General features: G+C 43.3%; 1 protein-coding gene across 1 annotated transcript; it reads right to left on the bottom strand.

Moving 5' to 3' along the window:
* Positions 1-1,461: 1,461 nt before the first annotated feature.
* Positions 1,462-11,298, bottom strand: kank1b (KN motif and ankyrin repeat domains 1b). The gene is made up of 11 exons (XM_076284963.1): positions 11,244-11,298; positions 7,310-10,027; positions 6,985-7,077; positions 5,986-6,088; positions 5,302-5,454; positions 4,566-4,653; positions 2,952-3,171; positions 2,265-2,407; positions 1,877-2,077; positions 1,639-1,737; positions 1,462-1,503 (listed from the first exon to the last, which is right to left on the bottom strand). Exons 1-11 carry the CDS (start codon positions 11,296-11,298, stop codon positions 1,462-1,464), a joined length of 3,915 nt encoding a protein of 1,304 aa, XP_076141078.1.
* Positions 11,299-14,164: the final 2,866 nt, after the last annotated feature.

Here is a 14,164-nt window from a genome sequence, read left to right as displayed (position 1 = left end):
GATGTACTGTAGCCATTTTCTGAAACTCTTAAGAATGTGGGGTTTAATGGAACACAGAGGGGTGCAGTAGACACCCTAATTCTTATGTTCCAAAATGTTGTCATTTAGGTTGAATATGTCATTAGAGTTTTTAAAGATTTAAAGTACATAATATAGAAGAGAGCACACAAACTGTGATTGTGAGAACACCAGGGGGGTTTCAGATGGGATTTTTCTTAAAAGTTAAAAGAAACTATAATGATTTGTCTTCCTACTGAGAGCACCCTCAAAACTACTGCTAAAATATACGTGTTCATTAAATATCTGCAGCATATCTAACTTCTAGTGCATTTGCATGGGGACGTGACCTCTCTAAATGTAAATTTGAGTAGTTTTCATGTCGCCGTATTCCAGATAGTTTTAATGCCCGACACTATATACTGCTAAGTTGGCCTAAACAAGTGGCAAGACAAGTTTAAATCTACTTACTATAGTAAGTATCGAATACTATCGAATAATACGTTGCATTGTAGGAATACTTTGAGTAGTTCAACAATGACCACTAGCTGGCTGTGAGTCTGTGCAGTTTCATTATGACCAGAGGGTGGTGCTGTCTCTACACTACACAACACTAGGAGATCAAAGACAAACATATAGTGAATATCATCTTTATTGTTTAAGAATAAGAAACTTTAGACAAAATAACGCACTAAATATAATCTTAAACTAGTTGGCTGTACTCAAATGTAAATCCCATTATACAAAGTGCAGGTTAACAAGCAGAATATATGCATATACTTTAATCATTGTTGGAATATTGTCTGTATCCAGCATAATACTGTATCTGCATGTTAATGATATAAAATAGATAGAAAAGGGAAATACATACAGGTACACACACAAAAAACATTAAAACATTACTATTGCTTTTAGTTTGTCTCCACAGGACGTCTGTCATGCCTGACATAACCTGATCCAGGCACAAAAAAGAAACAGATACTGCATAGACACCTCCCTCTGTGGCCTCAGAAATACAAACAGCTGCAGAACAGGCAGTGTGGTGTATTTATCTAGCAACTATGACTTGTACAAAGTGGCTAAAAATGATTAAAGGATATGACTCAGAGCCAAGAAAAATATCCTGCAGTCATCTAGTGCTAGCAAGAAACTGCACTCAACTGCAGTCTTTTGTCTTTAGGAGTTGGAGGACTGGATATGGCCCATATAAAATTCTCACATGACCGACATGTACTTATGCACTGATAATTACACATTTCCATGTAATTTTAAGCACATTGATGGGATTCTAGCTTCACCAACAGATCATTTCCAATTCCAAAGGCCATGTAGTTCAGCTGAAGTATTCAATTATAGGCCCTAACCAGGGTTAAAAACTTTTGCATCTTGCATGCACTGAGAGTACATATAGCAGCAAATATGTGGAAAAATTACTGGCAACCAGTCGGGCCAAACATCCTCTCCCTACTGAATTTGAGCAAGTCTGTTTCCAAGACGTGGAGTCCCCTGGAAATAGAGGAAAACATTCACAAAGGAACTGCTTTATACTGATGTTCAAATTCACTACACTGCATGCAATTGACATCAACAGTATTCACAGGTGTGCCTGATAATAATGTATGGGTGTAAGTCAGACCTTACCGGAGTTTGACCCTTGGAGAAGTTAACGTGGGCGTAAAGCAGCATGGCAATGTCTTTATGTCCAGCTTCGAGGGCAATGGATAGGGCAGTGCTTTCATCCTAATCCAATCATTCAAAAACATACACACAGACAAGCATCCATGCAAACACAAACATATTAGTTATTTACAAACACGGAGAAAACTGCAGTACCATTTCCACTCCTCCCTTAAGGATAACTGGGGGATTGGTCACATACATTATCACTCAGAGTGGCATCACACCCAGGCTGAGCTAACAGCAGCTTCACAATGTCAGCATGGCCGTGTTCACTGGCACACATCAGTGCTGTTGACCCCTCGTCATCCTGGATGTTGACCTCTGAACCCGAGATCAGCAGGGCTCTGACCATATCCATGCGGCCATGGCTGACTGCCAGCATCAAAGCTGTCTGACCCGCCTGATGCAGACACAAACAAGTTATTAACAGCATTGCATTAGTCTGCAGCTACATAAACAGTTATTTGTACATATGAGGTAACTGTATACAAGCTTATTATATAATAGGATTATTCACTCTAGTTTGTATGAGAATAATCAGGTGGTAGTTAAGTGTTCAGAGTCCTGTTCTTCAGGCTCAGTCTGACCTGGCTGGCTTTAGCATTCACGTCTCCTTTACGGAAGAGCTCCTCAACGACCCCCATATCTGCTTTGGTTTCCACAGCAGCCAGGGCAGCTAGCATGATGGAGGTGTAGCCGGCTTTGTTCTGCTGGTCCACATTGCACACGTCTTACAGAAGAGATAAAAAACAAAAGCATAGCCATTGATGCCCAAGGTCTACCTCGACAATTCACAGGCAAGGACAGTTTCAACTTAACTCAAGGGACAAACATTTAAACTACTGATGACACACAGTTTTGTGAAACACTGCATCCTTTTTACTGAAACGAGGACAGGGATCCAGGCACTCCAGATTAGTGAAGAGGAAGGAAGCATTAAAAAGTCTTTATTACAATAAATCATTAAAACAGCCAACATATTTCGATAACTACTAGTCTTTATCAGGGCTTTAAAAAACGCATCCTCTTCAGTTTGAATAATTCTCTACCTCTTCCTCGTTCCTCTCCAATTGAAATCCTCCACACACTGCCCATACAACATCATATTAATGGTCTAAACTAAATTCAGTTCCCAACATGTGTTTATCCTAGACTGTTGTGCAACATTTAGATTTTTCTCTCAAATGAAAATGATATCGACATTAAAGATGAAACACACTGGCCACCACGAGATGTAAACGGAAGAGACTGTGTGCATCCAGAGAGGAGCATACCAGCATCCAGCAGCTTCTTGACCACATTAAAGTTGGAGTGGGACACACTGTAATGCAGAGCTGTGTTGCCATTGCCGTCTGCCATATTAGCCACATGATTCTGCACCATTGGGGAAATGTGGTGCGCGGCACACAGGAAATCCCCCACGGCTCCGGCCTGTGCAGCCTTCTGACTGGAGACGCGGAACCACTCCTGTTGTAGAGTGTTCAAGCAGGAACGCTATAAAGGAAACACAGACACATACAGTGGGGTTGGCCATTTTAAGTCTCTCATTTGCAAACAGTCACACAGCATGTATAATGCAAGCAGAGGCCACAGACACACCACATAATGTCACACTGGCAGAAAAGGGTTCACATATTCAGGAAAGGGTACATATTAATCTGCATCCTTCAGCGTCACAGGCAGTCTGGACAGATTTTCTTGTGTGAAAGAAAAAGAAACACAAAGACTGTGTTGATGCTGAGACAAACATTGAACGGTGTAATTTATATGTGAAAAGGTCGTGCAACACTGAGCAATTTCAACTTATAATAGAAGCCATTTCATAATTATAGGATAACACTAAAGACGGGTAAACATAGCACACAATGCACGCTCTTTTTCACTGAGGCCCTTGCAGAAATGCTGGGTTGCCTGGGTGGTTTTGGGATGTACAAAATCAGTTGCCACAAAACATTTCACTCCCTCACTTTGCCTCTCTCTCTCTCTGTCTCCAAAATGGACAAACGGCTTTAACCACTGAGAGCTGTAAACTTAGCATTTCCCATAGCCTGGAAAGGACATCAGTTTTATTTGAGCAAAACACAACCAAATCAGAGAACTGCCAGATTCCTGTAATTTGTTAATCTTAGACATACCAGACATTTGTCAGAATGGAAGAGGATCAGAGGGGGTGCATCTCTCCAACCAGAAATCAGAAAACCTCTGTTCTGGAATGTAAAAGTGCCTAGTACAAAATTACAGGCACATCCACATTCCAAGGATGGAGGGGTATAAAAAGAGTCCCCAAAAAAATCAGCAATTTCCTCTGAGTCAGACTATAGTCTGGCGCATGGATGTGTGCCAAAACCATAATGGTTTCAGGGATATCAAAATGAATTATAAATAAACAAATATTCAAAGTGTTTTTATGCTTACACATGGCCATAGCAATCTGTTAGCCTGCAGTGATCAATCAAAATGAGTTAGTGGGAAAACAACGGCAGTTGGAGAGCTCTGCCTCTTAAATGGATGCATTAACTCAACACATTTTCTCAAGCACTCACACTTACCATTGCATTTATAGGTTCAGGAGTTTTCTGCTTACACATACATACTAAATGTCTCATACACACATGTAATAACATATATACATACAAACACATACACTAACTAATGCATAATTATTAAATAGATAGCCTGCCATAAAATCTCCCTATCATATGATACATGTAAAGTACGTCCTAAGCACAATCTGAGCTAGAGAGAGAGAAATCCATAGCTGTCGCATGTCAATCAAATACAAAAGTCAGCTTAAAAATATGAGTTAATGTGAACCCACATTCTCCACATAAAGGTTTTCATACACACACACAGAGGCGCGCTCACACAGAGAGATCTGCAACACTCACCAGCTCTCTGCTGGATAACGTCTGACTGTCACATAGATGTGTCTTTAGTGTGTGACATGCTGACAAGGTCTTCTCACTCAGCTCATACCTGCATACAAACAAGACACGGCGTATTTAAATCGAGAACGGTTGTGTTTTGTAACAGTTGTAACGAAACATGTTACAGTGCTCCTTAATTCAGTAGTGTCTATTGTGTATTAATCAACACAGATGTGGATAGGCATAATCAAGAGTCTACATGGTTGGAGCAAATATAGAAAGCATGTTGAAATCCGATCCATGCGGACAGTCTTTCAACATCACACTACTGGGCTTAAAGTCAGCAGAGCGGTGACCTGCTTTATTCATGTATTTGGCATTCCTGTCCATCCATGAATAATGAATTAACTTTTAGCTGCAGTGAGGTTCTGTGCGGGGGATTACAGCTGCTGACGCTAGAACTAATCCTCTCCTTTCCCCTGTGGCAACATCCCACAATCAAGTCCAATTGTGAACAGGTCATGTCCAGTTGGGATGGAGATTGTAACTGCTATCATTTAAGAACTTGGACCTAGTCTCAGGCCCATTGCATTCAATTGTTCATTTATTAATTGTTCATTTATGAAGATACACATAAGTATTTATAATTGTTTCATTTTGTATAACTGGAATGGGATTAAGAGTCACCAAACATCCTGTAATGTTTACAAAAGTTTCTGAGAGGTTACTGCTGTTTGTCTATGATGGTTGTTCCTACCGGTCCCTCTTGTCCAGTTGCCCTCGGTTCCTCCTCTCCTCAGCCACAGGTCTGCCGCTGCTTTCCCTCCTCTCGGACGTGGCAGTGTCCACTGCTCCATCGGAGTCACTGCCCTCGGAGTTGGAGTCCTCACTCATGACCATGCCCTCCAGCCTACTCCACACAACACAACACAACACAACACAACACATCATCACATGACAGGATTACACATAAGCTCTTTGAAGTATACAACACATATTTAGAGTAGCCAGGGTTTGTGGTAATGGTTGGAGTGAGTAGTTAGTGGTGAATTTACTTAATTAGTTTTTTCCCCAAAGTAAAAATGTATCAAACATTTTGAGACCAAAGGATTCAACTGAAAATGAATAGACTGAATGAGCAGTCAGAGCCTTTAATCTTTAAGCCATCAAAATGTATGCATAATGTATTTGTCAAATGTTTTGAAAGAATCCATTTATCTTTCTTTCATGGCATTATGTATAAACAAGCTTGCTGAATGAAACTATGCATATCATTTTCACTATTAATATTCCAATACTATTCATTCAAATTTGTGTGGAGTGTAGGCCTGTTTCTTTGTTAAACAAAATAATGTCAATCTGCACAGCGGTGATCAAATCTTGATTTTGAATCCCATGAGAAACCCGATAAATTAAGGGGCCTAAATATCAGCAAACTCACCCTACAGTCTTCAACTTCAGATACTTCCTGCTGTCTTCACAACATTGGCGGCCATCTTTCCTCTTAATGATGGGCTTGAGTGACAAGGCATCGCTGGGGGGACCTGGAGAAGTACCAGGAGTATCTCATTATTGCAATTCTACTACCAGTTACTCTGATGCAAATGCTCCATAATCACCATTATTGCTGCCTCTTATTTATATTGCAGTAACTTTCATATAAAGAAAAGCCATTGTATCTCCATGTTTCCACATTATATATATATATATATAAAAAAACATACAACACATTTCTAATTTGGCTCTTTAGCTGTGAAACACAAATCTGTGCTGATCTAGGAGGTCCAGACCTGGCAATATACACCTGTTTGAAAATCTGAACCTACTGAGAAGAGCTCAGTATAGTGTTCTAGTGGCGTTTGCATATTTTCCCTGTTCTGCCGTCAGTTGGATGGCTCAAATTTCAGTCGGTGAGTGCCAGAAACCACAGCACCAGAGGAAAATGAAGCCATCCAAAACCAAACGCCATCCCAAATATTCTAAGTGTAGGTCTCAGACAGCCAGCACTAAAACCAGAAGATGCTATTTCCACCTCTTAGCAGAGAAGAAATCAGAGGAGGTGCCTGCAAATGCACACTTGCATAGACTGTTTTTGTTTGTCTTTTCTCTTCTCTCATAGAGGAGAAAACTCAGTCCATTTTCTTCATCTTCATCTCCTTGATTTTAATAAAGGAACAGATGTGCATAGAAGTCTATCTGTCTACCAATAGAAGGAGTTACATGGACAGTTTTTTTGTCATTCCGATTAAACTAATCCGATTGAAAAATTTGTTTCTGATCGGAATAGCGTTTTTTACTTATACTTGAGAAGATACAGCAGGCAATCCAATTGACTGTACACATGGCTTTTCAATTGGAATAAGATCGGAGTACACCAAGGATTAAAATTCCGATTCTAATCTGAATAAAAGTATCCACCATAAAAATGTCAAACACCAACCAAGAAGGTCAGAGGACTTCTTTTCTCTTTTAGGGCTTTTCTTCCTGCCTGGGGACTTCTCTGTGGTTTCAGACGATGGACTGGCCCCAGAACCTGAGAAGTAGCAGAAGGATATACTGAGAAGGACCACAAGCCTCATTTCTACCATAGCTATGTAATCATCAACTAAGAGGAAAACACTAAGAGTAAAAAAGTAAACCACTTTGGACAGAGAGGCAGAGCAAACTACTTTTCTGAAGATAAACCATAACATTACCCATGTGTAGATAATTATTCATTTTTGAGTGTACAGTTTATGCGTAGGTAATGGCATTTTTCTTTCTACCTTTGTGTTGTGGCTGCGGTTCATCGGGGCCTGCGTGTCGCACGACGGAGTCCAGGCAGGAGAGGGTGCTTGCCAGCTGAGTGCTGATGGAGGTGAAGTGGGCCTGGGGCTGGGCCATGACCTCCCCCAGCTCACTGTGGCTCTCAGTCAGCAGGCTCTGCTGCTCCTTCAGCAGCCTCTGCATGCGCTCGATGTAATGGTCCAGGCCCGGCTCCAGCGCTGCGGATGGCTGCGGCTGCTCGTGCGTCTGGGTCGTCTGCGTGAGCGTCTGCCAGTGTCCGGACGCGTCCCGGAGCCGGCCGTCGCCCACGCCGATGCCAATACTCCTGGTTTTGGTGGGGTCCGGGAGGCGAGATGGACCACAGGCGATATTCCTGGTTCTTAAGCCCACTAAAAAGTTCTCGTGGACATTAGCAAGCCCCACTCCGGTGTCTCGAGTTGTTACTTTTGCAACAGGGGACACACGAGGAACATGAACCATGTCTCCCGGTACTGAAGTTCCCACACCAATGGAGCGCATTCTCACTGTTGCCTCTGTGTCTTTAACCTTGCCTTCACCTATGGCAATACTTCTGGTGAGGTTGGACATGGTATTGGTGTGTTTTTCTTTAGTGGTATTCAGGGAGGTGTTGGTGCTGGACTCTGTGACAAAGGCCATTGCAGTGCTAGTGAAACGAGACACGGTGTCGACCGCTGTGTTGGTGCGCTGGGAAGCTGTGCATGGGGTCACCATAATGCCCAAGTCCACTCCTCTGACTGTGTCGGTGACCGTACCCCGAGACTCCTGGGCCTTCAAAGGCGTCACAGTCACATCCACCGTGCAGTCCCCACACCCAACTGTCCGCTGGTCCACCTTCCTGGCCCACTGACTGAGAGTTTCCATGGTCTCCTCTGTAAGGACTCCTGCCTCGCAGATACTCATCTCTGTACACACACCCTGACTGCGTGTGGAAACATGATCCCCAACACACTTCTCACTAGTCTTCACTTTCTCCCGTACGACCCAGTGATTAATAGGTGTGTCGTGACCTGTAGCCACACACCGGGTATCTGGCTTGCATGACACCCCCACAGATATACCCAAACCTTCCTGCTCCGCTTGCTCTCCTGTGGATGCGTCCTGCACGTTAGGGTGATTTCCCACACCCAGACTCCGGGTTTGAGCTCTGGTTTGAGATCCAGCACTGAAGGTCAAGGGCTGCGCTGTGGAGCTCTTGTGATTCCTGGCCCCCGCTGCGTTTCGAAGCTCGTTCCTGAGAAGCCCCATCTCCTTCTGCAAAGCCATGTCTTTCAGCTCGGCCTCCAAGCGCCGCACTTGATCCTTCAGCACCTGGATGGTGTGCTGCTGGGATTCCAGTTCCATCTCTGCTGATGATGCTCCTAGCATGGATTCTGATACTCCCACGGCTGCGGATCTGGTGTCAAGTTTCACCTCTGTGGCAACGTCTTTGGTGAGCTTCATAGAGCACTGATGGAGGATGCCTATTTTGTCTACTGGCAAGTCATCGCCAACAGCCACAGACCTGTTCCCTCTGATGTGGGATGCTTTCACGACCACACCGTGTCGTGTTTCTAGACGAGCATCTTTGATTTTTTTCTCCAGAGCCTGCATTTCTGCTGTGAGCTGCCTGAACTCCTTCAGACCAGTAGTGTTGATGGTTTTCAGGATGTCTGGGTTGTCCCCAGTGGTCTCTCCCTCGGCTTCTTCCCTGAGTCTGTAACGCTGTAGCTCCAGCTGCTCTGCAGAGCCGGTGCTGTGTGCCCGTTTCCGAAACGACGCGTCCGTCTCGGTGTCCTCACCCTTCAGATTCTTCACCCGAGAGACCAGTTGTCTCTTCTCCTCCTGGAGGACGGAGATTTTGACTTGCAGCACAGGAATGGCCTTGACCTGCTCCTCCAGATCCTTCAGCCTCTGGAGGGCCACCATCATCTGGTCACGCACCAGCTGCAGATGAAGGGGGCTCACGCCCGTCACTGGGGTGGCCCTGCCAGAGCTCAGTGGACTGTGCCTCAGCGATCCTCCAGTGGTGCCCCCCAGGGAAGACATCCCCTGCCCGGGCTGTTCAGCCACACTCAGCTTGGCACTGCCAGCTTGCAGGCTCTGGTTCAGAGCTTTCCAGCTTGTGTACGGGGAGAGCGAGCCACTGGAACCAACGCCACCGAAGCTGGCAAGCCTGCGCCTGGGATGAGGCTCTGGAACAGCTGCCGAGAGGGAGGCCTTCTCCTGCTCCAGGCGCCGCCGGGTCTCCAGCAAGGTGCGCTCCACATGGGGGTTGGACCTGGGGAGAGCAGGGGAGAGCGTCGCAGTAGGGGGCTTGCCCTCCAGAGCCCTCTGAGAAGCAACGGGCGGCTGAGAGGCCTCATTGCCTCCAGTGAGGGAAGGGGAAGAGTGGGAAGGAGGGAGTGGGGGCCTTCGATGACTCATGGAAGACGAGGACGAGGATGAGGAGGAGAAAGAAGCTCTGTGGACTTCATCGCTGCTCACAGATGACAGAGACTCAGAAGAGGTCCACTGGGTGGGGCCGAGTCTGTCTTGAGGTTCTGAAATAGGATTGGCTGCCCTGAGGCGCCTTTGAAGGCTGAGGCGACGAATAGTGTTGGTCCTTTCAATGTTGTCCACGTACTTAAGAAAGTCCAAGTCAATCTGGTATCCGTATGGAGTCTCCAGACAATACCCAACACTACTGTGCTTAGTGCTACCAGTAGACTCTGTATTATCTAAGTGGGAATACAAAAAAAATATTTCAGATATATTTTTTTCCATGCATCATAGAACAGATGAACTGTTCATTAAAAACTGTTGATTCTATAATTAACGTGAGATGCAGCAGAATAATTTTCTTGAGCAAAGGACATTGTCCATGCAACCTATGAGAATCCCACATGGTAGTCTCAGATCAAAACAAGATTTCAGGGAATGCAATAAAAAAAAGGCATGTTACAAAAAGGAAATGGAAAGTGGATGAGGAAAAGTAGGAAAGAGGAGATTGTTTTTTTTTTAAATTGTGTTTGGATTTAAAAGCATTTGATTTCATAAACACCACATTTTCATCATTTCATTTCATCCAAAATACAAAGACATATAATTATTGCCTAACATGATTTAGCTACACTTAGGAAACCATTTAATTCCTGTGTCAAATGTGCCCTCTGTCCAAACAACCCACACCTATGCCATCCTCTGTTAGTGAGCATTCAAAGCTGAGAACTTTACAAACTTTTTTTTTTACCTCAGGGAGTCAGTGGAAATCACCACCTACATTAGCATCCTTAGTTCATCCCAAGCATTCCCAAAACAACTTCTCCACCCTCTTCTGCTCCTCTCTCTCACTTTTCCCCTCTTGTCTGCACACTAACAGTGCCACTTCACCTCTCCCCAAACACGGAGAAAAGTCACCAACACAGTGAATTTAACCCAAAGCGCTCAGTGATTGGCTGACAGTGTCCTCCAATCACAGCACACTTCCCACTCTCTCCTTGTCAGGGAAAGCCCTTAAAAAGACTCCCCTTAGCCGAGACAGATAGATGATTCTACCAATGATAGCCTTTAAAACAACATTGTGTGGGAGTTCAACATGCAGTGAAATACAGTGTAGAGGTCAGAAGAGAGCTCGTGTGAAGAGTGAGTGCATCACACCTGGGCCATTGGTATAAAAATATGTGCTGTGAGCCATGTAGAAAAGAGAGACGAATCATCCACAGCTCATCTTATCTTCCCAACAACCTGAGAAATGGACAAAAAGGAGAAGTATTTAAAGGTGAAAATGCAATCAGAGGAGAGGGAACCATAGATTGGGTTTTACATCACCGACTCGTAAACAGAAAACCGGTCTCTTTCATGCTTGGTGTGAGCAGACATCTGTAATGCACACATCCCGTGTGCCCTAATGCTTTGCAGCGTCAGTGCAGGTCTTGGGACGGTCTGTCCTCATACCCTGGGGATTCAAGGGAACATCCTGATGATGAGGCGAGGGATATTTGAACCCCATTCTTTGCAACAGCGAAGCTAAAAATCTTGGCAGCTGAACAAGGCTGGAGAAAGTGGGACAGTGATGTGGAAACTTACAAGTCAGTATAAGTGGTTGAATAACATCACTCCAACTTCCTTTTTAAAGTAGCCAGTATAAACAGGCTAAGTAGTAACTGATGAGGAAAAACAAATACATAAACAATAACACATAGCAATAGCTAGTAAATGATAGAGCAATCTAGGTGCCTTTTCTGGGCAGGCATAAAAAGAACTTTGGTTTGGTCTCTTCGGCTGGTCAGGAAGTGTCTCTATTCATGGAATTTCATTTAGTCCAGCAGAGTGAACCTACTGCTCTGCAAAACGCAAAACACAGTGCCCACAAACCAGAGCTATTCCAACCTCCCTCTCTCTTAAGTGGAATGTATGAAGGTATGTCTGAGAACTGTTTGGAACAGTGATGCATAGCTTTTACTGCCTTGACTGAGTTACAGAAAGTCTGATTGGAAGGGAATGCTAACCTGATGGCTAAATTTACATTCACCTTCACATCTGAAGTACAGTATTTCTTTAGTATTTGAAGTATCTCTGTTTTTGTAATAGTTATGAATAGTTTAAAATGCTATTGAATTATTTAAATTACCATTCACAGAGAGGACTACAGGACACCAGCTGAACACAATATTCCATCATTAGAGACAGTTATTGAGTATAGTTTTAGACATCACACAATGCACACGATCACACCACACAAAGAGAGCGAATACAAATGACATAAAGGACACTCATAAGGCAGTCTGACCATTACTCACAACAGGGCTGCCTTGAGCTTTTGAACTGCTTAAAAAAAACAGCTTTTGCAACCCAAATCATGAAAAAAGCAAATAATGTGTCTCAACCTCTGACAAGAACAAACAATCAATGGGGCTTAAAAGACAGGAAACAGTTTTAATACACCTATTGCAATCCACTTGACAGTTTACAGGTCAACAAGAATAGTTTACAGGTCAACAAGAATAGTTGACCTGTATCGCTCATGTCTGACCTGATGGTCAGATATAGAGACAGTGACAGAACCCTGTTTGTCCATTCTTTTCTTTCGGTCTCCCTTTCTTCCTTTCTTTCACTGGAACACCCTCGGTCACTCCAAGCACATCATTGAAAAGGTCGACACAGAAACTCTGTAACCAAGGTGAGGCCTCATCTTCCCCAAAGAGTGACATCAGAAACCTGACGGGACTTTTTGAGAGGGGCTTTGTCCAGGGAGAGGGATTCAATGGAAGTCAACGTGCATGTGTACTTGGACGTGCATGTAGCCTACTGGTTTTACAGACAGAATACAAGAAAGAATCCAAGAAAGTGACAGCAAGCACACTGCTGAATTAAGTGAATTCCTGTCAATCTCAAAATAATTTGAAACTTTATAAACAAGCTAATATCTTACAAACATCCAACTTCAATTCCATTTCCTAAAGACACTCATTTGTATTAGCATGTGCAGATATAGGCTAAAGTTATTAGAGGCCATTAGTCCCAAATGGCTCAGTCAAACAAGACAAAACAAAGCTTGTTTTTTTGTGTGTCCATGTTGTATATTTACTAAGTCCTGGTGAGTACAAAACAAATTCTCAAGGGCAAATGTCTTGCTAAAACCCACAAAATCCTGCATTCTGCAGCTGAATAGCCCTGAAATCCCCCATGTGCTTTGATCAATGAGCTAAGCTCCCCCTGGTACCACCAAGTCCACTGTGCAGACTGGATTACAGTTGGGGCCTGCCACCATAAACACTTCTTTACATACATGTAAAGTTTTTCGGTCAAATAATAATATGAATGGGGGGGTTACACATCGTAAGGGCATTTCTAAACTAAAGCTTGTTCCAAATGATGAGCACATGTGCATTTAGTGAACAGTAACAAGCTGGTTTGATAGGCTTCGTTATGCTGAAAGTTAACGACAAACCAAACGCCTAGTACATTTGGAACAAAGACAAATCAACAACAAAAGTCTACCATCAGTCAGTTCACTTAGCAAATCAATGAGTAAAGATAACTAAAAGGAATCAACATAGCTACTGATTCGTAATGCATTGGATTGGAACTTCATATCTGATGATTATCATGCAGGGGTTAGGTTTGTGTAGGCGCATTCATCCATCCGTAGGCTACAATATCCGCAATCATTATTAGGAAAACTCGATTTGAGAAATTCAGTGTACATATTAAAAATGATTACCTTGCAAATAACGTGTTTCCTAGATCCAAAAACTTCTCTCTTCACATTTATCTAAGAGTGACTCCGTCAACAACAGCTCCAGACCTCCCAGCTTGCGCGTGTAAGGACGCCCAAAGGTACACCATCAAGGTAGCCTTCTCTGCGTAATGACGCAAGCGTCAGGTAGGCTATGTGCGTAGTCCCTTCAGAGAGCGTTAAAACATTAATGAATGCTGACAGCCCATACAAGTACCGCACTGTACCTGCGGTGCAAAAAAAAAACCTACTTCAGTGAAACAGCAGTTAAAAAATGACTTAATATGGTCTGAAAATAATTTTGAGTCATGGGCCATAACTGTACCTAACAGCCTACATCACGCAGACATAGGGCAGCAACTAACGATTATTGTCAGAGCTGATTAATGGATTAGTTGTGTGATCAATAACATTTAAAAAAAAAGGTGAAACAATGTCGATGTTTCTCCATGCCCAAGATTGTATTCAAATGCCTTGCATTGTCCATACCTCAAATAGTTTATTGTGTAGGTATGATGAAAATATTCAAGTTTAAGGAGCAGTTATCAGAGGATTTTAAGGTATTTTCCTTTAAAAATGATACAAATCAATTAACTGATTGATTAATTGTTGCAGCCCAAGTTATTATATACCCTAT

This window comes from Alosa pseudoharengus, unplaced genomic scaffold (assembly GCF_046254945.1).
Source record: "Alosa pseudoharengus isolate Yale_2024_CS ecotype anadromous, Long Island Sound unplaced genomic scaffold, YU_APseudo_1.1 YU_APseudo_1.1_scf_14, whole genome shotgun sequence".
NCBI classification, from domain to species: domain Eukaryota; kingdom Metazoa; phylum Chordata; class Actinopteri; order Clupeiformes; family Clupeidae; genus Alosa; species Alosa pseudoharengus.
Note: the sequence above shows the minus strand (reverse complement) of the source record. Positions and strands in the feature narration are given on the sequence as shown.